A 27,461-nucleotide genomic window follows, 5' to 3' on the forward strand; every position below is an offset into this window, starting at 1 on the left:
GTTCCATTAGCTGATATTTTCTTCTGCCCTTATTTGGCTACTCCCTACTAGAGTGTAAACTCTATGAAAGACATTGTGTGTCTTATTCACTGTCATATCTGCAATACCTAAAACACTATCTGGAACATATCTGATTTGTGATAAAATTTTTAAATATGTGATTTAAAAAGGGAATGGAGGGACACCTGGCTAGCTAAATCAGAAGAGCATGTGACTTTCATCTCAGGGTCCTGAGTTCAAGCTCCAACCCCTCCCCCACTCCCACCGCTGGGTGTAGAGCTTAAATAAATAAATAAATAAATAAATAAATAAATAAACAAATAATTTTTTTAAAAGAGATGAAAACAAATTTGTGTTTAATAATTTAAGGAGATGTTCAAGTTCAACTGCTAAGATTTTTGTTCTGAGAGCACAATAAAGCTTTCTCTCTGTGTATGATTCAAAATGAGGAACAATCTGCATATACAGAACCTGGAAGGTATGTGTTTGTCCTTTCTCTCTGTTTCCAAAACATTAGAAAACCCTTGCCTGTAACCTCTCATTTTTTAAAAGGGTAAACAAAGATAAATAGGATTAAATGATCATCCTAAGTGGCAGAAATGGGGCTAGAACCCACCTCTCTGGAGCTCCAGTAGAGTGTTCTTTCCACACTTGTCCTATTACTAAAAATCAACATTTTGGTCATTATCAAATACTGGTTCTATAATGGCATACCAAACTTAAAAGGCAATACTAATTAGTAAGGAGAACTGATGAACTGAAGAAAGAAGTTTGACTTAAGACTATGTGGTTTGCTATGGGGGAGTATTTGAAATTGTAAAACAAATATAAACCACACATGTACAAGCCTCACGAAATACTAACACTCAGCCAAAGCGGAATCATGACATATAGAAGTTAGAGATGTATTGCAATACAATTGCTAAAAGTAATTGGTAACATTGCAAAATGTCACAGATGATGATTAAATTTTAACATATTAGACTTTCAATTCACAAAAAGATTGTATATAGCAAATCAGTTTCAACGTCAAATAATAGCAGTTTAAAGAAATATTTCTCAACTGTTGGGCCATGTTTTTGTTTCAGGCATAACAGAGTTCTAGTAAGTTGATAGATCTTTTTTTCTTTTATTATTTAAACTTAGGGTCACAATACCAAAAAGTCAACTTAACCTGATGCCTGAAAACTTTCAAAATTGACTTGCAGAATAATATCTTAAAAGATTTTCAGATCACATCATGCTTTCACATTTATATTTCAATCATTTTAATTGTGCAAACACCTTAAGACACCTTAAAACACCAAACACCTTAAGACAATCAGTGGTTAGAATTGCCACTACACTGTCTCCAGATCATCCTCATTACAAGAGAGGCGGCTGTTAGCTTTATATTCTCCAGCACATTCTTTTGGTTATAAAACAGATGAGACAAAGGAGTCACAAGCTATCAGAATGTGACTTGTATGCATTTGCAAATCAAGCGAAAGTATTAGGTGACTGACACACAGGGAGGTCATGCAGGGAACATGAAAAACAATAGATTATCCCTTGTCCTCAAGAAATTTACAACCTGGTTGATGAGAAACAAGTTTACATTAAAAACCACACTGACATTGTACACACATACACACAGAAGGTAAAATCGTAGAAAACAAACTTTAAAAGTTGAGTCTTCCCTGTAAATCAGTTTGTACTATTAGGTACTGCAAATAGGGTTTCTCAGCTTACACAGCTCACTTTTTGGAGTGCACTTAGCTTTGATTCTCTAACACCTCAAAGATTCCACAGAAGTACTGAACCATGTGACAAAAAGTCTTCAGGTGAACCTGGAAGCAATCTTTAAAGAGATATTTTGGGGTAGGCAAAACACTTTATCTTATTTTGTTTGGTTTGGTTTGGTTTTAATTCTGAAAGCACCAATTTTATTTTCCAAGGGACCCCTCTTTTCAGATGCAAATGTAACTATTTCTTAAACACTCTATTCAAATGTTAACATTTTTCCTTTCTGACTGCTAATTAACAAAAGGAAAGAATGATTTATACTTATTTGGTTCTTGATTTTGAATCAAGGTGAAATATTGATGTTTCGCTTGTGGACCACATTTGTCTTCAAGGTATCTTTGATTGTAAAATATATATATACAGAAGAGCGTATAAAAATACAAATGTGCAGTTTAAATAATAACTGCACCCATGTAACCATCACTCAGGGTAAGAAATAAGATCCCAGGTGTTTTCAATGCATTTTCACAGAAGGAAGGGAGTTTACTATGAGTCTGAGTCTAAATTTTCTTGTTGTTCTTTGATCAGAAATGCACGTTTTCCCTCCTTAGTCTCAAATTTGGAAAAAGATCCTGAAATAAATAATCAGAAACATCTTCCTTCCCAACTCCTGAACTCAAATTAAATAATTTACATAATAGTTCATAATTCTCCCTGATGACGTATTTCAGGGGAAGAGGGAACATGTAATTAATTAAGAATGAAATATTTTAAACCTATGCTGCTTCTTTTATAATTATGATGTACTTTCCTGGATTGTTGCTATTTTTACTAAACTCCGTGTGAAAAAGTTTGGTGAGAAGGAATGATTGCTAAGCCTAAACACAATGTGGTCTCTAACAGGACTCTCAAGTGAGAGGCTCTAAATACTGAAGATTGCATTGAATGACTGATGTTTCATCTTTTTCAAAAAGTAATACATTGTCTTCTGGGTTTATCATCTTATGTAGTATTTTGCATTTAGGTAAAATCCTTCATTCAACAAGTCGTTCCTGAGTACAATGCAGTACTAGGCACCATGAAGGGATGAACAAAAGTAGAAAAACATAATCCCTGCCTTCAGGGGAGGCCTACAAAACACTGCGGAAGATAAAGCATCCACTAATGAGGCAACTAGAAAGTACTTACAATCCATAAACAATTGTCTGACAGACAGTAAAGCACAGACTGAATGCAAAAACTCATGAAACTAAAAATGGTTACATTTCAAAAGTGGTTTGTAAGGCAGTTGTTTTGAACTTTGAACACATTTTACCCACAGGAGCATTATGAATAAATGTTGCCTGGATTTATAGGTTTGCCCAAAGAAACTCCTTTAATTCACAATACACGGAAATTCTGTCTGTATACCTATTTGCTATGGAAATATAGTACAAAGCAAATGTGTTGTAATATTAAACCATTAGATAAAAATAATTATGAAATACCCTTATAAAATATATCAGGGCATATTTTGAATGATAATGCTTCAGAAAAAGCATGTTTAATTAAAGCAGGTAGATGAAGACTTCTTGAGATTCTGAAAGGGATCCCTATCAAGAGCACATGTGGTCCGTGAGGTATGTCTATTTTAACTTCAAAACATCTATTTTTCATTTTCATTCACTCATTCAATATTTTTAAGGGGGTGCCTGGATGGCTCAGTTGCTTAAGTGGCCGACTCTTGGTTTCAGCTCAGGTCATGATCTCACAGTTTTGTGAGTCCGAGCCCCACATTTGGACCCTGTGCTGACAGTGCGGAGCCTGGTTGAGATTCTCTGTCTCCCTCTTTCTTTGCCCCTCCCCCACATATGCTGTTTCTGTCTCTCTCAAAATAAATAAATGTAAAAAAAAATATTTATTGAGGATCTTTGTTATGTGTCAGGCACTGCTCTAGGCACAGGGAATACACAGAGAACACACAGCAACACACGGAGCTGACATTGTAGCGCGGGGGGTGGGATGGAGAAACACAATGGTGTCAAGAAGGGATAAGTACTTTTCCTTGGTAGAGATTTATGATTACCATGTCTCCATGTTTATGCCCAGTATGAACTTTATATGTATCGCCCTACATGATTGGGGTTGGAATTTCCCTTTGTTCCCCAATAGAACTAAAAAACAGAGGTGAAAATATAGGGTACATTTTCTGAGGTTTCTGAGAACAACTGTAAGATGTGAAAGGGATATGTGTGAGCAAAAATTACCTCAGCTACGATGAATGAGAGGGAAAAATGAGCATCATTCCTTTGAGGGGGAAGAGATGTTACATGGGGCAGAAGTCACCAAGACTTTCTCTCACTCATGGAGAGCTTAGGCACTGTTAAAAAGACAGGGCATAACAAGTGTTGGCGATGTTGTGGAGAACACAGAACCCTTGTGAACTGTTGGTGGGAAGGTACATTGGTGCAGCCACTCTGGGAACAGTATGAAGGTTCCTCAAAAAGTTAAAAATGGAACTACCATATGATCCAATAATTCCACTACTGGGTATTTACCCAAAGAAAACTAAAACATCAATTCAAAAAGACGTGTGTACCTCTATGTTTATTGCAGCATGATTTACAATAGCAAAGTTATGGAAGCAGCCTAAGTGTCCATCAATAGATGAATGGATTAATGAGATGTGTCACACTCACACACACACACACACACACACACACACACACACACACAGAGGAATATTATGTAGCGATAAAAAGGGATGAGATCTTGCCATTTGTGAGAATGTGAACAGACCTCAAGGGTATAATGCTAAGTAAAATAAGCCATCCAGAGAAAGACAAAAGCTGTATTATTTCATTTATATGTGGGATCTTAAAAACAAATGAATCAACAGAAAAAAAAGCAGAATCAGACTTATAAATACAGAGAACAAACTGATGGTTGCTACAGGGTGGGGAAAGGTCAAAATGAGTGAAGCAAAGTGGGAGGTACAGGCTTCTAGTTATGGAATGAATAAGTCATGGGAATAAAAAGTCCAGTATAGGGAATATAGTCAATGGAACTGTAAGAATGTAGCATGGTGACAGATGGTAGCTGCCATGGTAGTGAACATAGTATAATGTATAGAGTTTTTGAATTGCTATTTTGTACACCTGAAACTAATGTAACATAATGTGTCAAACTAAAAATAAAAAGTATTCTGGAAGAGGAAGTAGTCTGCATTGGCCATTTTTTAAATGTTTATTTATTTATTTATTTTTAAGGGTGGGGGAGAGAGGCAGAGAGAGAGAAAGCGAGAGGGAGAGAGAGCATCCTCAGCAGGCTCCTTGCTGTCAGTGCACAACACAACTCAGGGCTTAATCTCACGGTGAGATCATGACCTGACCCGAAATCAAGAGTGGAAGGTTTAAGGAGGTTTAACCGACAGAGCCACACAGGCACCCCTACATGGGCCACTTAAACCTATCCTAGATATTTCTTTTCTTCTTTCCCTCCCTTTCCACCTTCCCTTCCACCATGCTTCCTCTCCCCTCTCTGTCCTTCCTTCCTTCGTCCCTTTTCTTCCTCCCTTTTCCTGCCTTCATTCTTTCCTTGAGGCAAACATGTATTGGAGGCTTGCTGGCACCATACTAAGCATTAAGGATACAAAGATGAATATGACACAGTCCCTGTCCTGTTCCTCAAGGAGTTTATAGTCTAGAACAGCGTTCCTAACTTAGGGATTAGTTATATCTGGGGGTAGTACTTTTAACTATTTAAGAGCCTGATTGGTATCACAAGCATACCAATCAGAACGTATGCCAGTTCAAAGCTCTAGAGTAGGGTCTTGGGAATCTACCACTGTGCCTCCAGTTGACTTTGTAGTGGCTAGATATTGGAGAGGTTGGAGGTCCTGAAGGAAGGGCTGAAGCAGCCAGGACAATTGGGTGGGTAAGAGCACTTGGGAAGGGAAGGTAGTCCCAGGGTAGTAGCTATTGACCAACAATACTAAATCCTTAGCTCTACTTAACATCCAATGCTTATGAAAAGTTAGGAGTGACTGCAGTAAGATTATGTGATTATGTGAGTGAGGGAAGCTTTCCTGAGTGAGTCTTGAGCTTAGTCTTGAGGAAGGTGGTTGGCATAAATTGGCAATTAGAAAGGGTAAGACATTTAGACATGAGAGATATCCTAATAGTGGAAATGGATAAATATACGCAATGCCATAAAGAGATCAATCTAACTGTTGGTGTGGGCAGGGAGAATGTATTGTATTAGATGAGGACTGACTTTGGAAGCATGGGTTGTGTGCAGCAAGGGGATGAGAAAGGGGGTTGGCTGTGGTGTCAATTGGGAAAAGGGGAATTTATATGTTAGAGCTAGGAGTTTAGTTCTGACACAGCAGAAGAAACAAGGGGGGTGTTCTGTACTTCATTAAGCAATGAATGGTATGATGAAAGGGACATAGGACAGAAAATATTCTGTTGACCATAGGGATACTGAAGGGTAAATCCAGTTGAAGAGGCTACTTCAGCAATACTGGTAGAGTTGACTAGGGCCTGGACCAGAACCGTAGCTATGAAAACAAAAGGAAGGGTTCAATCTGATAGAAACTGCAGGCCCGTGTGAGGACTAGAGAAAGGAGAATCCGTGATAAGTGTAATACAAATCACATGTTATAAGATAAAATGGGATGTAGAAACATCCAAAGGAAAATGTCTCTAATAATAAGCCTTTTAAAACAGCAAATTCAGTCATGTCATGATGCTCTTTAATTTACAAAATAAAGATTCTAACTTTTGAAGTCAAGGCAATAGAAACCAATAGTCTTTTTGACACTAAGAACGAGGTTGCTGTACAATACCAACGAGGAACAGCATTAAGCAAAAATTTATATTGGTCACTTATGTTTACATTACAAAAGTATGTGGTGTAAAATCCTTGAAATTCACGTGAAATATGCTAGATTTCATTGTTCTGATGTTTAGTTTACTTACTCCAAGTCATTTCCAAATGAGTTTTATGTTTCAAAGGTGGGGAGAAATGCTTGATTTTTAACGGAGTTAATTTTCAGTTGACTCCTAAGATAACAGGCAGGCTTTAGGAGCCTAATTAAACCATGTATTTGCTCTAATTACTCTAGCTGCAGAGTATGAGGAAACAAAGGCAGCAAACAGACCTGTTCTGTGTGCAGCAGTCAGGCGTTTGATGGTTGTTTGCTCCGGCAGAGGTTCTGAGTAGCACAGAAGTAAAGAAGCTGAGACCAAAGCCATCATCTGCAAGCGGTGGCCGAAGCCACAAATCACAGGGCAGCCCTTATCCCTGCATAGTGTAGAAAGCATCATTCATTGTGCATAATTTCATTTATGTCCAAACACAGAGACAGCAATCATCATCACTAGCACCCATTTTTAATAGCAAGAGCAGCACATTTTTATCAACATACATATTAGCTCACAAAGACTATAGAGTTAATACTTAAAAATTTATACATGGGCAAAAATAATAGTGCTTTTATAATGCTTTTTTACTTTTGCCTCTTAGGCTTCATTCTCTTGAACGATGCCCACATTTAAGGCAAAAGTTTAATTTTTAAGCTAAGTAAATCCACATTTCTATTATCCATTTTGATTTTAGCACAAGTAGAGTTTAGAATAGTGATGATCATTTATGTGAGGGAAAAGCCTGATGAGTTTTTATTACCAGTGACTGCTCAATTCAGTCAAACGACTGCTTTCTTAAAACAGGATTCACAGGAAATTTCTTCTAAAGGCAAAGCCCATTAAAGGCATATTTCTTCATTAGTCAGAAACTGTTTTAAAGGCACTGTGGCTGTGTTTATCCATTTACCTTAGCATCTAGGTGTAAAATACCAGCTGAATGCTTGTGTTTCCCCCTCCTCAGCTAAACTGGCAAACAAGAACTACTGGAGGTTTTATTACATCTTATTCTGTTGTTTTAAATATCTGTATTTGAGACTCTTGGTTCAGAGTCCAGCCTTCACAGAAATCATACCTGGAAATGGAAAACAATTTCTTTCTGGGGTAACTTGTCATAAATGTAAAAAGAAAAAGAAAAAATATATAAGAGGCAGGAATCTAGAACCAAAGAAAAGCAGAGCATTAAAGTGACCATCTGGTGAGTTCAAACCAAATACAAAGTCTCTACTTTTTGCGTTAACCATCTAGATGTCTGTACCACTCCTCTGCTTTATTTTGCCTATGGAAACCTGACCTAAACTAAACAACTATCCTATATCATTAAGTTGTCCAGGAAGATGAAAGTTTAAATACATGTCAGACAAGCTGCAGCATCTGGTACAATTCAGTAATGACGGTCTCCTCTAGAGAGCTTCAGTGTTGGAACAACTTTTAGAAGTGAGGATATCTAGTTGACCTGTGTAAAGAAAATAATGTTCTTCTAGCCACACTTTCTCCCTGTTCACAAGCACAATTATGTGCCCCATCTTCTCTCACTGTAGGAAACTTACAAAGTAAAATCCCTCTCTGAAATATCTTATGATATCTGTAACTCCATTTTGATGCAGCCAATAATACACTTTGGATACAAATGATTAGAATTGTTCATCTTTTCACTGTAATTGTTTAAACATTCTTTTCATACTTTTTTCTTGATACATTGATTCTTAGTCCTAGGGGTTTTCCCCAGAGTGGAGATTAATGCATTACAAAGTATCATTTAAGAGTACTACATAAAATGTAACAAGTTTAGATGCTCTCTTATAGTCTGTTGGTATAAGAACAAACTTAGTTGTCTCTTTAAAAGACCATATAAGCTTAGATACAGAAGATCTTTTAAAAGAAGAAATGATCATGGTGATATTTGTGTGTGTCAATCGCTCCCTTCTAAACTGCACTAGAAACCTCACTGTACAAGTTCACACACCTCTCAAAATAGAATATAATCAAGTTTGAATGCACTGTTTTTCACTAATAGACTGGGGGAAAAACTTGCAACAAATATGATAAAGTTTTAATATCTTTATTATATAAGCAAGTTGCACACAATAAGGAAAAAATACTGAGAATCCAAGAGATAAAGCAAAGGGCACTTTACAGAAGATAATCTATTGTCAGCAAAGATATATAAAAGTTTTTTTTATCTTACTAGTAAACAAAAATGCAAATTAAAAGAACAGTCGAATACCATTTCACCCATCTTATCAGTGATTTTTTTAAAAATAAGAATGTCCAATTGTGCCAAACTGTATGGTGACATGGTAAACTGATATATTATTTCTGAAAAATAATGCATAGTGTGTTCATACATTTCACCCAGTAATTCTACTCCTTGGTTTCCACCCCAGGGGACTAATTGCAAACATTAAAAAAAAAGCTGCAGGAACAACATGTTCGTTGCAGCATTATTTATAATATTACAAAATAGAAACAATCTAAATGGCTCAAAGCAGAGAGATTATTAAGTACATTAATACACAGCTCCCTAGAATACTCTGCAGCATTTTAAATGATGTTTAGGCTGATCCATAACAATACAGGAAACTGTTAGTATCCAATGTTAAGGGAAAAGAACAAGATACAAAATTATATACATTATAAGCCTACTACTCTGTGACAAGAGTCTATAAGGACATGAGGATTTAAAAATCTAGTATTTCCACTATTCTCCAAATTTGATTCAGGATGTCATTTCATGTGTTTCAATACATTTTTAAAGTGCCATGTTTTTACTCACAGTACTTTCAAATGCACTGCCTTATTTTCAGAACACTTCTATCAAAAGCAAAACCTTATGCTTGGAAAACTTATGAAACATCATAATACCTACCATAAAAATCTCAAATCATTTTATTCATCGTCATTTTGGTTGTAAGTGTGGGGAACTGTCTACATGTCTGAGCAGGCAGCTGAAACATATAGGGAGCAGCTCCAGAGTCAGGACTCTGATCATCCACACTCATTCTGTCTCTGAGAGCCTGTTTCAGAAACCACGGATGTTCCGAGCACCTGTGAATATGCTGTGCTTATAAACCGGCGGCAGCGGAGGGAAGGTTAAGGTTTCTAATATTTTGGAGACAGCCAAAACCAATTTATTTTTTCCCCAAGTGGGAGCATCGAAAAGTAGCCCTTCATCCAAATATGTTTATTATGCTTCTAACAGAGAACAAATTCTTAAGAGGGCAGAGATGTGGCTTATTTTTATGATGTATACATTGCCTGGTTTACTGTTAGATTTTATAAATTAATACCCTTTTGCAGCATCCACCCTAAGGCAAAGGTGAACCCACATTCCATTCTTTCAGATAGAAATACCATAGGTCTCCCCTATTTTTGCTCCCAAATCCCTCTTTGCAACTGCGGTCACTCCTTTGACATTTTAATGTAATATTGACTCATCTCTACACTTAGCTGCAATACTAGTAAAAGACAAACTGAGAGAGAGGAGGTGGGGGAGGACAGGGCCAGAGGAAAGAGAGAGACTTGAAGAGGTTGAACTTACACTCCAGCAGTTTCTCCAGAAACAAGGGAGGCAGTAGTTCTTATCTTTGTAGCCTCAAATTGTAGACTTAAATTCAGCAAAAATCTTTTCTTGACGCGAGGGATGTGAACTATATTCTAGGATATGTATTCGGTGTGATCCTTTGTTCTAGGTACAAGCTTTTCTTTTTCTAAAGTTTTTCAGTCTCGCTCAAGGAAAGGGAAACAATATTATTCTGAAATTCCCTTAGAGGCGCCTTTCGATCCATCTCTCACGGGAAAATATCATGACAGCTCAACGCTGGCTTATTTCAGTGAGAATCGAGTCCGAGTTTTTTGTTTTGTTTTGTTTTTTGTTTCAACATGGCTGTATACTTTACAGGCCCCCAAATTCGTGCTTTCACGGACATCGCTCACTAATCAAAATGCCAGAAACCGCATCTTTAGCCAACCTGCGTTTCGTGGACTAGAAATGCGCTCTGATTAAAGATCGTGTTCGTTTTAAAGGCGTAGCAGTTACTGGGTGCCTTAGAGTCGCGGGCTTTTGTCAAGGCTGAGGCCGGCTCGGAGCGCCTGCAAGCGCGGTGGGAAGCAGGTCTGAGGGCCCTGGTCTTTAACACGTTTCCAGGGGGTGCCCACACTTTCTCCCGAGACGCTCAGCTCCCGGCGCGCGGCAGCAGCGAGTACACCCGACTGTGACAGGAATAGAGAATTTCTGTGAGGGCCGGGAGAAGAAACGGAGGGAGCCTGGCTCGGTCCCCGGGTCTCGGGGGCTCAGGGATTTGCACGAGTTTGATCACTGCCATTAGCAGCTACTCGCGGAGGGTTGTTTACCGCTTGCGTGCGCGACAACCAGACTGCGGGGCCCACTCTGGGATTCAAGCCCCGCCCCCCTCACCCCTCAGTTCCCCTTCTGCTCCCCAAACTAATTAATTCAAAGTCGCCTGCCTGCCGGACACTCCCATTGGCTCCTATCCCGTCCAATGAGAACCTTGCAACAGTTTCACCTGGCTCCCGCTTCCCAAATAAACAAACAAACCGTCCTGCCGCCGGGCCAGCTCTCCTCCGCTGAGCGGCCCCAGACGGCTGTGCTCCGCCTCCGCCACCTCCTCTCGCCCCCTCCAGCCAATCGAGCCCGGGCTGTGGCGCCCCCGCCCGGCCCCGGCCGCGGGCCGCTCTCTCCTCCGCCCCTCCCGCCTTCTCCCGCCCCCTCGTGCCTTCGTGGACTCCTGGTTAGGACCAGCGTGGCCGGAGAGCCCCGCCTCCTCCCGTCGGTCCTCCCGAGGCCCACAGGCCCGGAGATTCACCAAGCATCTAGGCCGGGGAGGAGGTGGCCCCGCCTCTCGGGCCCGGCGCCCCCTCCCCTGTACACCTTTGCTGGCGCAGCTCGCGCCCCTCCGCTGCGCCGGTAGCTGGAGCCGCAGCGGCCGCCGCGTGAGGCGGTGGTCACGTGTTGTTTGCCCGCCGCCGCGCGCTTTGAGTGGTGTGGGCGGGGGCGGGGCCGAAGCGGGAGGGGGCTGGGGCGGGCGGTTGGGCTAGACGGCCTCTTCCCCCAACCCTCCCTTCCCGGAGTCCCCCTCCCCCGCGCTCACCTTAAAACCATCGTGCATCACCATGGCGAGTTGCTCCTTCGCTCGCGACCGGGCGACAAGGAGGCTGAGAGCTGCAGCAGCGGCAACAGCTGCAGCGCTAGCTGCGGTGGCGACCACCCCGCTTCCTTCCTCGGGCACCCCGACCGCACTCATTGGGACCGGGTCGTCTTGTCCGGGAGCCATGTGGCTCTCCACGGCCACTGGCTCCCGGTCAGACTCCGAGTCCGATGAGGAGGACCTCCCCGTCGGGGACGAAGTCTGCAAACGCGGCTACCTGCGGAAGCAGAAGCATGGGCATAGGCGCTACTTCGTGCTCAAACTCGAGACCGCGGACGCCCCAGCTCGGCTGGAATACTACGAAAATGCCAGGAAGTTCCGGCACAGTGTGCGCGCCGCGGCGGCTGCAGCGGCGGCGGCCGCCTCCGGCGCCACGGTCCCCGCGCTCATCCCACCGCGGCGCGTGATCACCCTGTACCAGTGCTTCTCGGTGAGCCAGCGGGCCGACGCAAGGTACCGACACCTCATCGCCCTCTTTACCCAGGACGAGTACTTCGCGATGGTGGCCGAGAACGAGTCGGAGCAAGAGAGCTGGTACTTGCTGCTCAGCCGCCTCATCCTCGAGAGCAAGCGCCGCCGCTGCGGCACGCCCGGCGCGCAGCCGGATGGAGTGCCGGCCGCGCTGGCGGCTGCAGCGGCGGCGGAGCCACCCTTCTATAAAGATGTGTGGCAGGTAATAGTCAAACCCAGGGGGCTGGGGCACAGAAAAGAGCTGAGCGGCGTGTTCCGGCTCTGTCTTACCGACGAGGAGGTTGTCTTTGTGAGGTTGAACACCGAAGTGGCCAGCGTGGTAGTCCAGCTCCTGAGCATCCGTCGCTGCGGGCACTCAGAGCAGTATTTCTTCTTGGAAGTCGGTAGGTCCACCGTCATCGGTCCGGGGGAACTCTGGATGCAGGTCGATGACTGCGTGGTGGCCCAAAACATGCACGAGCTGTTTCTGGAGAAGATGAGAGCCCTGTGTGCAGACGAATACAGAGCCCGCTGCCGCAGCTACAGCATCAGCATCGGCGCCCACCTGTTAACCCTGCTGTCCGCTAGGAGGCACCTGGACACGCTCCCACTGGAGCCCGGTGGCTGGCTGAGAAGGTCCCGCTTTGAGCAGTTTTGCCACCTCAGGGCCATCGGTGACGGGGAAGACGAGATGCTCCTCACCAGGCGCTACCTAACACCCAGCGAGCCCGTGCTCCCCTCCAGGCGAGGAAGACTGCACCTACCCAGAGCGCGCAGGTCCAAGAGAGCGATTTCAGTGCCAGCCAGCTTTTTTCGCCGCTTAACACCCAGTCCGGTGCGTGTCCCGCATCCTGTAGAAGCCCCCAACCACGGATCTTGCCTGTCCTCTGAAGCATCTCGCCCTGGCAACTCTGGGGAAGAAGACAGTCCTCAGGGCAAAGAGGATCAGGAAGGAAACGAAGGTGACTACATGCCCATGAACAACTGGGGCTCAGGAAATGGCCGGGGTTCCGGAGGTGGCCAGGGCTCAAGTGGCCAAGGCTCCAGTAGCCAGAGTTCAGGAGGAAGTCAGTGCTCAGGCGGAGGGCAGGGCTCCGGAGGTGGCCAGGGTTCAAGTGGTGGCCAGGGCTCAAGCGGTGGCCAAGGCTCAGGGGGCCAGGGGGCAGGAGGAAACCAGCGTGCAGGAGATGGCCAGGGCACTGCGGGTGGGCACGGTTCAGGCAGTGGCCAGGGAGCCGGTGGTGGACACGGCTCAGGCAGTGGGCAGGGATCTGGAGATGGTCATGGCTCAGGTGGTGGCAAGAACTCTGGAGGGGGCAAAGGCCCAGGAGGTGGGAAGACCCCCGATGGCAGTGGTGAACGTGGAAAATCTCTGAAGAAAAGATCCTACTTTGGCAAATTAACTCAAAGCAAGCAGCAGCAAATGCCACCACCTCCACCTCCTCCACCTCCACCCCCTCCACCTGGAGCAACTGGTGGTAAAGGGAAGTCTGGGGGAAGGTTCCGACTCTACTTTTGTGCCGACAGAGGAGCCACAAAAGAACGCAAAGAAGCCAAAGAAGTCAAAGAGGCAGATACCCCAGAAGGTGCAGCTCGGGGGCCCCACAGAGCCAGAGCTTTTGATGAAGATGAAGATGACCCATATGTGCCAATGAGGCCAGGGGTGGCCGCCCCTCTGGCAAGCTCCAGCGATTATATGCTGATGGCTCCTCAAAACTTCTCTGCTTCAAAACGCCACTCTCGATCACCTTTTGAAGATTCAAGAGGGTACATGATGATGTTTCCCAGAGTGAGCCCACCACCTGCCCCAAGTTCTCCAAAAGAGCCTGATCCTGATAAGGACGACGAGGCAAGGGACAATGACAGTGACAGTGACTATATGTTTATGGCTCCCGGAGCCGGCGCAATTCCAAAAAATCCCCCAAACCCTCAGGGTGGTTCTTCCTCTAAAAGTTGGAGCTCTTACTTTTCTCTGCCAAATCCCTTTCAGGGCTCCCCATTGGGACAGAGTGACCACAGTGAGTATGTACCAATGTTACCTGGAAAATTCCTGGGGAAGGGCCTAGACAAAGAATCTGCATCTAACAGGGGCCCCAAAGACGCAGTTTCAAAGCCTTCAGTTGAGGGGTCGTTCTCAAAGCCTGGAGATAACGGCCCCCCCAAGAACAAGGCTAAGAGACCTAACCGCCTTTCTTTTATTAGAAAAGGAAATAAAATCAAGCCCAAATCACAAAAACCCACACGTGAGCAGAGAGAAGCTGACAGTTCTGGTGACTACGTCAACATTGACTTCACTAAGAGAGATACTAATATGCCAGCCCCCTTTATTCAAGGACTGCCAGGTTCGTGGAGTATCATTGCTGGCCCCAGACCGTCAGCCTTTTCTAATTATGTGAATGTTGAGTTCAGAGTGCCATTTCCGAACCCAGCACACAGCCTCTCGAATCTATTAAGAGCTTTTCCAGGTGCCAACCCCCTCTTTCTGGAAGGTGCTAGGTGGCCATTTGTGCCTCTTCCTCCCAGTGCTACAGGTGGCAATGCTAATGAGGAAGAGGGTGACTACATCGAAGTGATTTTCAATCCAGCAATGACACCAGCCGTGCCTTTTGCTGACAGTGCCATTCGCTATGATGCTGAAACAGGTCGAATCTATGTGGTCGACCCATTTTCTGAGTTCTGTATGGACATTTCTCTTTCCCCCAGCCGCTGCTCTGAACCACCACCTGTGGCTAGGCTGCTGCAGGAAGACGGGCTGGAGCGCAGACGCCCGCAGAGCCGTTCGCAAAGTTTCTTTGCCTCCGCTAGAGCCGCTGTCTCGGCTTTCCCCACCGACAGCCTTGAGAGAGACCTCTCCGCCTCCTTAGCCTCCGTAGCTGCGCCAGCCTTAGCCGTGGGCCGGGCTTTGGCCGCCGCCTCCGCCCTCGCCGCGGCCCCGGGCATCGGGGCGGCCGCCAGAGGCTTGGAGGCCTCCGCTGGACTTGACTCCGCCTCAGTCCGCCGGTTCCAACCTGTTGCTAGCGCTGCTGCCGCCGAAGCGGTAAGGGGGGCCCCAGGCGTTGCCCGTGGCTCGAACCCGAGGGCCCCAAACCCAGATGCAGACCTGGCCCAAGGTGAGAACGGGGCTGCAGCGGCCGCCCCCCCACCGCCACCACCCCGCCGCCGGGTGCCGATTCCCCGGGAGCGAGAGGATTCCGTCGACGACGACGACGACACATACGTGAGAATGGACTTTGCCAGACCTGACAACAAGAAGTTCGACTCTCCCCACTGAGGTTGGTAACTTTAGAATTCATTTCCCCACGTTAATGGTTATTGCCTAATGAATCGATGTCTCTGGTGTTAGGAAAAAGGGAGTTAATATTTCATTAACTGGTGCCTACTTAGCAGGAGAAGTAGAATGTAGTTTTCAGTATTCGTGCAGTGCCTTGTGATCTTTGCAAAAACTTTTAAGTTTTAATCCAATCATACATTTATTTGGAAAAGAACCGATTGTCATTTAAACATGGGTTCCATCCTTTTAGGAGTAATTAAAAGCTTAAGGATATATATAGCATGAGGATGCTTTCAAAATCCTTCCCTAACAATGATTTTTTGCAAACAGGATACCATAAATTGGATCCCATCAACTCATTTTCAAATCAACAAGTAAAAGCTACTTTTCTACAAATGCCCGTATTTGATTACAAGTTTAATAAGACCAAGAATATTCAGCAGTGATGATCAACTGTGACATTTGGGGGAGGGAGACCTCCTTTGAAAGTCACTTTAAAAAAATCAGTCATTGTTACTTTTTAAAAGCGGTCATTGTTACTAAGCTAGTTTGCTGTGATTTACCAAGAAGGTTAAATCTCCACTGTTAGCATAAATGTCTGGAGGGAACAAAACAGAAATAATCTGAAACAGGTGATTAAAAGAAGACAGTATTTGGCTCTGGAATGTGTTTTTGTGTTGATTTGTTTTGTTTTTACACAGGATACATTGCCAACAACCTTGAGTGTTCCTTTCCTGTCACTCGTAGTGACAGGCAAGCCACCTTCGCTGTGCCTCATTTTCTTCATATAACTCCCCCAAAAGAGGGATTTGTGACAACTTGATAATGGGTATGAATATTGTTTGAAAGGTTTAAAAAGCACGGAAAACATCTAATTGGTATGTCTTCTGGGAAATCCAGTAAAGCAAGATAATAAGGCTGGAGGAAGACCTGACCCCAGGGGCAGTCTACCCTGGAACAGTGGAAGTTTTTTAAAGGGTTACTTTTCCAAAGGAAGAAATAAGGAAGAGTAGGAGCTGTCACATTTGAGAAGCAGACCTTGAGTAATCTCGTGTACATTATGCAATGTTGTTATCAGCGTGTTTAGACACACGCTCAAGAAATGATTTCGGAAGATGATGTCTCCATAGCATGTGCCTTCCCTCTTCAGTAGAATGTGCTTCTCTTCCAGTGAAGGGAAGAGATGCACCCCAGCAGTTTCCATTCCAGTAGTCAGTTTAGTGAAGATTTTTGCTTTGCTTGCTTTGTGGAATTCTTTTGTTATTGGATCTCTGCCCACTGTGCTTGATCAGGCAGAACAAGTTGGGGACTGATCACAACAGTCACCTAACAAGCTCCCTGTTTAGTGCAGGTGTAACCCCTCCCCTTTCTTCCCCTGCTTTGGAAAACTTGCCGTTCAAAAACTCACATTTGTGGCATGGACATATTAAACAGCAATCATTAAAACGACAAAAGGATGCTTTGGCTTCCCAGAGGATTCAGTTCAGATCTCCTTTAAATTGTGACCCCCACCTCCCAATACACACACACACACACACACACACACACACACACACACACACACGGTACCCGCTACTACCAGACCCACTCATTTAAAATAGAGAATTCTATTTCCAAGAATTTAATCCATAACCAGCTTTTCAGGAACAGGTCTATTTTATTCTGTAAAATATATCCGGAAATTGGTCTCAAGCTATGGCTTTAACCTCGCTGCTGAAGTTACCGTTTGTGATGTTAATGTAGGTGTGCCTAGCTGCCTGTTTCCCTGTGGTTCTTTGGCTGGACAACTTTTCATAGAGGTTTGTCTATACTTTTCAATACTCTGTTTAAACAAAGGTCACAATTAGTGAAAACTTGTTCCTGAAATAAACCCTGACTTCCCAAGGATTATCTACATCCAATTGTCATCATTTTAGGTTAAGTTATTGATTTATAAATAGCTTCAAATGACTTTATGGCTGTTTTGGAGATTTGCTATTCTCTAAATGTGTTGTCCATTGAGGACATTCCTGACTTTATTGAGTGACTACAGAGAGGAGGCTGCATCTTGCAGGGAGGAGGGTGCTTAGGTTAAAAAAAGAGAATGAATGTGGAAGCATTGGGGACTTTAAAGCAGTTTACAAATATAGTTTTATTTTGTGATTGGATTAACACTGAAGTTTCAGCTGTTTAAACTGCTGATTTAGATTCTTGCAAAAGTAAATTGGTCCTGAGAGTGAATCAGGCACATAAGTTGCTGGGATATAGATATAGATATAGATATAGATATAGATATAGATATAGATACAGATATAGGTATAGATATCTCCCATATATATATATATATATATATATATATATATATATATGGAAAGACATATAGAGAGAAAGTATTGCAGGAAACAACTTTTGTTACCATTTTAATGTAAATTGATATGGTAGAATGTTGTCTGTGAAGTGGTAAGAACTGTGGATAATTCTGATAGGTTTGTTTTTTTTTTTACTATAAACCTATAGAATAATTTTCACCCATTTTTTTAAAATTTTTTTTAACGTTTTATTTATTTTTGAGAGAGAGAGAGACAGAGCATGAATGGGGGAGGGTCAGAGAGAGAGGGAGACACAGAATCCGAAACAGGCTCCAGGCTCTGAGCTGTCAGCACAGAGCCTGACGCGGGGCTCGAACTCACGGACCGTGAGATCATGACCTGAGCCGAAGTCGGACGCTTAACCGACTGAGCCACCCAGGTGCCCCAATTTTCACCCATTTTTTATCTCTCTCCACCGTTGTATCTACATTAAATATATGTGTGTATATGTATCATATATATGCATCATGTTAGAAGAGAAAAAATCTTCTTTCACAAAGGAACAAAGTCATAGTCTTTACTAGGAGTTATGTATCTCAAAGGGTAATTTTAATTTATGGCAAGTGCTTAGAGCAGTGCCTGGCACATAGTAAGTGTTGTACATGAATTATTAGATAACTAATATCATTGTTGTCATTGCTGTTACACTGTTATTATTACCTTTAGAGGCACAAAGCTAAATTAAAGTTCTCTGTCCTCAAATCCCAATTTTCAGTTAGTCTTTACTTTCATTTAAAATGGTTTACATGGTTGTTCAGGGCTGGGATCCTTACAGTTTGGGTCTGTTTATAACAAAATGAAGTGAGACTATAAAGCCGTGTGACACCTTTGTTCATGTAACACAAAATTAATAGATAATCTCATTTACCCATAGTTACATTGCATATAAGTAAGTGTGTTAAAGCTATCCATTCAAGACAATTAGAAACACGCAGAAAAATAACCTGGGTTTGACTTTTTTTATCAATTAAATAATTTTTAAAGGGCAGAGAGTCTTCACATTTTAAACACATGGGCTATCAGCATTAGCATTTGGGACGAGAATGTAGTTTCTTATTTGGCTTAGTCTGACTCTTGACTCATATATGCATTTTTGCCTCTTCTCCTGTATCTGAGGTAGAATCCATAGTTTGAAATGACTTAAGGTGAAAAACTCAGATTTTTCCATTCCAGAGATAGGAGGAATAAGGACAGCTCTAGAAGGGGCAATAGAATTGATCAGCCAAATTAGTAATGTTATGATACCACTTGTTATTAGAAAGCAAAAAGAAAGAAAAAATCTGTAGTAACTACCTTTTGAAATGTTATACACTGTTATTAGCATGAAGGAAGGGTAAGCTTCTTTTCAGTGTACTACTGCCAAATCCTCTTGCTCTAAACTATAGGTGCTGAAAGCAAATTCCTTTTGTTGTATTGGAGTTATTTATTATAAATTACTAGAATAAAATCTTCAGGATAGCGGAGATTTTCAGTCACCATTGGCAGGTCACTTATTTTAGACAACATCTACCCCCATCCCCTGAAAAAAAAAAATTGGACAGTTGTTTGGAGTAGAGGTATTTGACCTATAACAATTAAAGAGGACCTCATTCAATTAAAGTTCACTAAAGTTGTTGGCAGTCATTACGCATTTACATTCATTCTAACAGTGATGCTCCCAGGGTAAAAATTTCGGCCACTAGCAAAACATCTTTAAACAAGGACTAGGACTTTAATTGAGCACCACATAATATCACACGTGCCTAAAAACACAAACAAGACCTCTTGCTTCCCTTTCCTCTCCCAGATCACCAAACATGAACTAAGATACTTCAGAGTCATTGGCAGGCAGCTGTTTGGGGATCAAACTCGGGCTTCCTTAGAATGACACAAAAATCTTCACATTGGATTAGATAAGAGTGACCAGTATAAAGGAGAAATAAATACTGCATGTGAGTTAAAAAGGGCTGTTATTAAACTGTCAACTTGCTGGCTGAGGGAATGTTTAACAGTTGCATATGGCCTTATAATTTGCAAAACTCATTCACATTCATTATTTTACTGGGGGACAGTAGGTACTGGAACTGAAGCTGCTGTTAAGAATTTTCTCATGGTCAAAGAGGTAAGTGACAGAGCTGAAAACCAAACCCATGCATCTGATTTCAAGTCCCTTTCATCATATGCCCAATCTGTTCTTTTCCTATTGATGAAAGATCATTATACAGATACACTAGACTGGTTATAGAATAAATAAGACATCGGAGAAACTGTATTTCTGGATTAATAATGTAACATACAACCTTGTGAACATGTTTTCCTTCCTTGGACCAATTTGAAAGATTAAATATCAAGAAAAATGAGAAAAAAAAACCCAGATTATTATATAGGCAAGGATTGAAAAAAAATACAAGTTTTCTTGAATTTGATAGTAGGAATTTGGGGGGAAGTAATTCATTTAGAGTGTTACAGCTGTGAACCATCTGCCAGAGCTTGGGTAATTTTCATTACGTTGAACTGTTTGTCATGGCTCTTAGAATAAAAGACTTTGACCTGTACTGGAATTGCATCTTTAAATCTGGTTTGGGTAGGCGTTTGCTAATCTTTGCCTCCTCCACACAAATGGTGTATCTAGTTGGATGCCGGGGACACACTGAAAGGAATGGAAGCGAGATGAGAGTACATTCAGTAAACTTCCATTAATGGTCATTTCCTTACCAGAGGTTAGACATCTTTGGTTTTCCCAATAATCCATCGGCATTTGCCAGTTACAGCAAAAAGCCCTTTTAATTTCATTTTTCCGTGTGTATCAAATCTGATATTCGAATCTCAACTGTCACAGTGAGAAAATAGGAAAAAGCGAGACAGGTGGAAGAAAAGGGGTGGTAGAAATAGATGCTCTTCATTTGTTTAAAAAACGAACTTTGTTTTGGCAGTCAGGCAAGTAGATTTTAGAAGTCTTGAAAATCAAATCCTCTCCTTGGGACATAAAAATCCTTGTTTAAAATTAAATTCATTTTCTTTAGCACCTTTTTTTTAAATGCTTTAAGACTATATAAAAATATCCCAGGCATTTTATTGGCAGTATTGGAAAATAGCTTTTGTGAAATGCTTAATTAAAGCCTGCAGTATGTTTTGTCTAAGAGGTGTGGCCAGGCTCTTAGATGGTTAGGATCATTCACTGGAAAATATCACTTAGTCCTGACTGAGGACTGAGAGATGAAAAAGGGTACCTTTTTATAACAATAAAATGAATACATGACAACACATTCCATTTTCACCACACCTACCAGTTTGCTAATTTAAAAGCTGTTGATAAAATTGCCAAGATAATGTGCTTGGCTCTCTGAACTTAAGATGTGTCCTCTAGCCATTCTGCCTTGATTACTGGTTGTGCAGCTATAGGTCTTACATTTCCATCTTCTTTTGGGAAGGTATGCTGAACACTTGAGAAACAGGAATTTTTCAAGATTTTTTCAAATGTAGATGTACATTCTATTATAGATTTGCGTTCTTTTAGAAGGTACTTTGTAATTTCTGCTTGAGAGCTTAATTCCTTGTGGAATTAATGGAAAACATGTACTTATATGTTTTTTAGTGAAATGAAAAAGTTACTATTTTTCCCCCTCGCTTCCTGACACCCCGTTCACATGGTTTAGGGGTGCATTGGTTGGGTTATGAGAGTCTTAGCCTCATGTGCCTTTTGCCAAATTTGTGTCCCTAAGTTTAGGAAACCATGTCCTTTCCTGGTATCTCTCTGGCTGAAAAGATGAGGAGTACTCTGGGAGTCCTTCGGGAGCTCCGGGAGGAGTCATTCCCCAGGTGTTGCTTGCTCCTGTTTCACAGTAGTTTGGGCTTAGCTTGCAGGAAGGGCCCTTCTCAAAGGGCTCCTTGCTCTGCAGGCCCAAGGCTGCACTGCCCGCTGTCCTATCACTTGTTGCCACAGAGGTGGCTTTGCCAGTGTTTAAAGCTATTTTCATGGTTGGATTGGCCACAGTACATCTGATGCTAGCCAGACCTTCTTGGTTTACTGAATATCCGATTCCCCATAAACTGTAGTCATTTTAGCTAGTTTTCACAATTTATATAATTTGCCTTTCTACAGTTACTCATTTTCTACTTGTAGACTTGAACCTTAGAGTATCAATGAAGTCTATCTCTACATTCATCTCGGAAGTTATTCCCAGTGCGCCTGGGTGGCTCAGGCAGTTGAGCGTCCAGCTTCGGCTCAGATCATGATCTTGCGGTTCACGAGTTCAAGCCCCGTGTTGGGCTCTGTGCTGACAGCTCAGAGCCTGGAGTCTGCTTTGGATTCTCTGTCTCCCTCTCTCTCTGCCCCACCCCTGCTAGCACTCTGTCTCTCTCTCTATCTCTCAAAAATAAATAAACATTAAAAAAAATGAAAAAAAAAGAAAGTTATTCCCATGTGCACCAATGGTATCCTTGAAAGTCTGACCAATAAATGTGACTTTTCACTCCTGCTTTTTCATCAGTTGTACCTACAGCTTCAGAGGCATACCAACACAGTCCTCACCCCCAGAGCCCACCCGCTCCCACCCCATGAAGGACACCCTATTGTGGCTGAAGCTCTTACCATAGTTTCCTTTCTACTGCCACACCACCCCAGTTATTCCAGCCATTTGAGTTTAGAGGGGACACTCTTCCCATTGCCTTGGTTAAAAGAGCTACCTCCCTGGAGTCTTAAATCAAAGCCTCAAGTACATCTTCCGATAGAAATGAGGTCGTAATTTTAAGTGACGGTTGGGTAGAGTCAAAGCAGTTCCTCTATTAGGTTAAGAACTGCATAGATTAATATAGGCTCATGTAGATGGACCTCCGAACCTACCCACCATTTATTTACAACATTGCTTCTCTGGGGATAATTTATTCAGAGTTTCAACTAGACAATGAGCCTTGAAATATGTCTCTTTTGTAAATCAGAGACTGCCTGTATTAGAATTCTAGTAACTTGGATTCTTTAAGTCTGCAGTAACTAGGCAGCAGAGCGAAGTGGCCCAAGTGTGTGTTGGGAAGTAGGGAAAAGCTAACCTGGGGTAAGAATCTTGTAGCTGATCCCTGAATATTTTGTATCCAGATAATCAAGGCTGGAATGAACATACATAAGTCGTCTGGGGCCCGCTGGCGAAGGGCAGGTGTGCAACAATTGAGCTGACCTTTGAGGAGATGGAGGTTTACAAGTGTCATCAATTTCCCTTAGGGATTCTTTCGACACTTCTGTACCCAAACCATTGCCACCATCGGGAGAAGTGTTTGCTCTTCTGATCTAGGAAGGAGACAATAGTGGGGTACGATTGGTGTTGTAAAGACTAGCATAAATTATAGCTAGTTTTCACCCTTGAGGGACAGCACTTAGATTTTTACCAGTTCCTAGAGAATCACCCTCCTGTTATGTTCACAGGGTACAGTGAGGTGTGATGGTCTGTTCTTATTGAAAAAAAAAAAAAAAGAGCTATATATAAGCCAGAGGCACCACTAAGCTGAATAATATAATTGTGTTACTGTGCATTCATCGTTGTGGTATATGCTTCTATTTCTCTTCGTTTCCTTGCATCTGTTTGGCTTCAACACTTGTCTTGGTTGCTCCAGTCTGATCACCAGTTGATTGCAGGGGTAGTGTACTGACTAATAAGTGGAATGAGGAATTTTCAGAAGAACTTGAAAAACTTTTTTCTTTTTGAGTTATAGGAAAATTGGAGTTGAAAGATAACTAAGGCATTGAGATTGGGACGAATGGAAAGAGAAAGAGAGAATAACTGGATATCTTGTTATAGCTTTGGCTTTCGCTGGGCAAGGGAACTATTGCTGCTTTGGACTTCAAACTGCAATAGAGGCATGTTTATGATTGGTATAAAGAGGTCTGGAACGCCCTGGAGGAACTGCTTTCTTGGCTCGCCGTACAAATTTCCAGGGATATTGAAGTCATGTGTGCTTTATTAGTATATTAAAGATTAATGTTCAGGCTTATAGCATTATACAAATTGAAACAGAAAAGTTTACTTCATTTGTTTTGAGAAGAAAATAATACTTGCCAGGTTTTTTTTGGGGGGGGGGCAGGAGGAGTAGGAAAATGTTTTGATCCATCAGAGTCCAATGAGTTTTTTTAGAGAAAAAAGAACTTGAAGAGTATACCTCCCACTTAAATGGGTGGAATTAACTCATCACTCAAAAGATCTTTGATTAATTAGAAAGTAAGAATATCCAATAACGCAGTCATTTATAACCTGTCAGTATCGAGTGGCAATAACATGTCAAAAACTCGCCACATTTTTAAAAATCACCATTTACGCTTCTGGTGGTGGAATGACATCAAAATGAACAAGGGACAAAAAATAAATAAACAAGACACAGAACTAAGATGTGATTATCAGCCCTTTGATACTCATTGCACAGAGCAGAGTGCAGAGCAGAGCATTGTTGTGGAGTTTTAATCCTGAATTGCTTTCCTTTGCCACCTAGCAAGCTCCTGAGTTACTTCCTTCTCCTGTCCTTTGGAATGTGCTCAGAAAATGTAAACTCATTTTAATATTGGCCTAAGTAAAACAGGATTATAAAGGTAAATATGTGGTTCGAATTCTCACAATGCATTTCAAAAGTATATTAAATGATTTTTGGATTATCTTGTTTGGGATGGTGGTATTCATTTCTCCTAGCATTGAGTTGACAAATATATTTTGTAATGTAAACTTGGAATCCCACCATCATATTCTAGGGTTTAGTAGGTTATCAAGCATTCATTTCATGCAGGTATAATTGTTATAGGGAAGCAATTGAAATATGAATCCAAGGGGCACCTGTATGGCTCATTTAAGCATCCGACTTCAGCTCAGGTCATGATCTCACAGCTTGTGAATTCAAGTCCTGCATCAGGCTTGTGCTGACAGCTCAGAGCCTGAAGTCTGCTTTGGATTCTGTGTCTCCCTCTCTCTCTGCCCGTCCCCTGCTCGCACTCTGTCTCTCTCTCAAAAATAAATAAGCATTTAAAAAAAGAAATAAGAATCCAATTTTTAGTAGAGTCTCATTTAAACACAAGTGAAGAAGAAAGTAAAGCAGCTCAAATAGTAACAAATGCTCCTAATTTCAGATATAGTATAATGTTGAGGCAGTAGTCATATGAGGCTTAATTTGTATGTTTTTAGAAAAGATGTGGAATGTGGTGTATTACTTAGGTTAGTAAGAAATCATTTTTAAAGTACATGCAGTGTGCTATATATGAACATGTTTGGTTTTCATATTAAAACAAAGCAGCAATCCTTAGTTTCTTCTCTGTATTTAAGAGTGTCTTATGGTTTGCCTCCCTCTCGGTTTTTATCTTATTTTTCCTTCCCTTCCCATATGTTCATCTATTTTGTTTCTTAAATTTCACATATGAGTGAAATCACATGATACTTGTCTTTTCTCTGACTGACTTATTTCCTTAGCATAATATAGGAGGTGGAAGGGATGGGCTACATGGGGGAGGGGCATTAAGGAGGGCACTTGTCAGGATGAGCACTGGATATATATGTAAGGGATTAATCACTAAATTCTTCTCCTGAAACCAATACTATACTATATGTTAATTAACTTGAATTAAAAAAAAAAGAACAAAGCAGCAACGTAAATTAGGTGAGATGCCTTTCTAACCTTACATTTCTGTTAAAAATATCTAGCTGATGGTTGGTGCAAAATTCAATGATGCTCATTTTGCAGCAGATAATTGAGCTGCTCGTATGCACTCGCACGGATAACTCTCACAGACACCTTCCATCCTTGGTGTAAACCTGATAGATCAATAGAACTTAAAATTTCCTAAGCGCACTGCTGACACAAAAACTTAATGTCTTTACTAACTGGGGTTGTATTTTTTTTTTAAATAAACCTTTTAATGTGGAGGAACAGCCCTATATAATGAGTTAGGACTAATAGCCACAAATGGGTGGACGTGGGGCATGGAGACCTTTGATGCTTCATCCACCTGCAAGTTGGTTACATTTTTAAAATCTCTGCGGAAAGAACAAGTAGTTATAATGTGTACTGACTGCTGGTTTAATACAAGATGTTATACTTTGACGGGAGCCTGGGTGGCTCAGTCCGTTGAGCCTCTGACTTTGGCTCAGGTCATGATCTCGTGGTCTGTGAGTTCGAGCCCCACGTCGGGCTCTGTGCTGACAGCTCAGAGCCTGGAGCCTGCTTCAGATTCTGTGTCTCCCTCCCTCTGCCCCTTTCCCACTCATGTTCTGTCTCTGTCTCTCAAAAATGAATAAATGTTAAAAAAATTATTTAAAAAAATTAAATTAGAAAAAAGATGTTATACTTTGAAACCTCCTTTGAGGGATGCTTACCATGTATTCCTTTAGATTGGTTATAATGAAACAGAATGTGTGGTACTTTGCAATGACCTGATCTTAAAGGAACACTAGCATGCCATAATCAATTTCCTAACCATTTATCCCCATCCATCCCCCTCCAGTCTAGTATGTTCTTCAATGTACCAGACCTCCTTCCTCTTGTCCCACTCCTGGTCACCCATCCTCTCAAAAGGAAAAGTCCAAGACAGTAATACCAGAGCTTCTTTTTATTAGACAGATGAGGATTGTAGCCAAATCTCCTTTACAGGTATCATTTTGCTCTTTTAGGAAAAATGTCAGTGACCAAGTCTGGAGACTGTCACGAAGGCTGTACTTAAATCCTTTTTTTTTTTTTCAGTGTTTTTTTTTTTTTTAAGTTCATGTATTTATTTTGAGAGAGACAGAGAGAACGCAAGCAGTGGAGGGGCAGAGAGAGGGGAACAAAGCAGGCTCTGGGCTGACATCACAGAGCCCAATGCCAGGCTCAAACTCATGAACCGTGAGATCATGACCTGAGCCGAAGTCAGACGCTTAACCAACTGAGCCACCCAGGCACTCCTGTGCTTAAATCCATTGACTTGTGCCACGTCATCTGTTGAGGGCATAATCAAGCATGTAGGAGAAGAAAAAATTTCTCTTTGCCCAATGCCTGGCTCACTTGACAGCCCCACTGGGAAGAGGTAGAACAGTGCACGCAAATACAAAGTTGCCTTCCACCAGAAATGTCAGAGGGACAGCCTGGGGGCAAAAGGAAGAACTGCCCTTGCATTTTTGCCAGGCTTGCACTAGTGTTTGTCACAGGCGGCAATAGTTTGCCATGCCTATGCCAAGGAAATCTCCTCAGCGTGGCTCACAAAAACTACTAGTTCGATTTTGGTTTACTTTAGAACAGGGTGGGGGTGAAAGCACTTCATGTTTTAATTTTGAAAGTAACTGTTTTGTCGTCTTGTTTTTCTAGAGTGATTACATTGCCACAAAAACACATTCTAGAAGAAAAGTGATGCTTATGGAGTTTCATCTTTGTCTACTCCAGATCTCCCTAAAAGAAAGAGAATTCAGAGGCTTCTGAATAGAAAGCAGCTTGAATTTCTATAAAAGCCGACAAGTGGATACAGGCAGGTGAATGATCCTAATACAGGTCATTCGTAGTGCTGCCTTATGGATCAAGTAATTTTGAATTAAGAAATTCACACTGTACTTTGTTTTTGTCTTCTGGTTTCCCTCCCCACCCCTAATCTATCTCTTTGAAAAGAAACAAGTACTATAAAAGC

At 42.1% G+C, this 27,461-nt stretch overlaps 1 protein-coding gene across 1 annotated transcript; it reads left to right on the plus strand.

The window, feature by feature from the left end:
* The first annotated feature begins 11,762 nt into the window (after positions 1-11,762).
* On the plus strand, positions 11,763-27,227 carry IRS4 (insulin receptor substrate 4). The gene is made up of 2 exons (XM_081792429.1): positions 11,763-15,519; positions 27,149-27,227. Exon 1 carries the CDS (start codon positions 11,763-11,765, stop codon positions 15,516-15,518), a length of 3,756 nt encoding a protein of 1,251 aa, XP_081648555.1. The 3' UTR covers position 15,519; positions 27,149-27,227.
* The last annotated feature ends 234 nt before the right edge of the window (positions 27,228-27,461 follow it).

This window comes from Panthera onca, chromosome X, assembly GCF_046562875.1.
Source record: "Panthera onca isolate mPanOnc1 chromosome X, mPanOnc1 haplotype 2, whole genome shotgun sequence".
NCBI lineage: Eukaryota > Metazoa > Chordata > Mammalia > Carnivora > Felidae > Panthera > Panthera onca.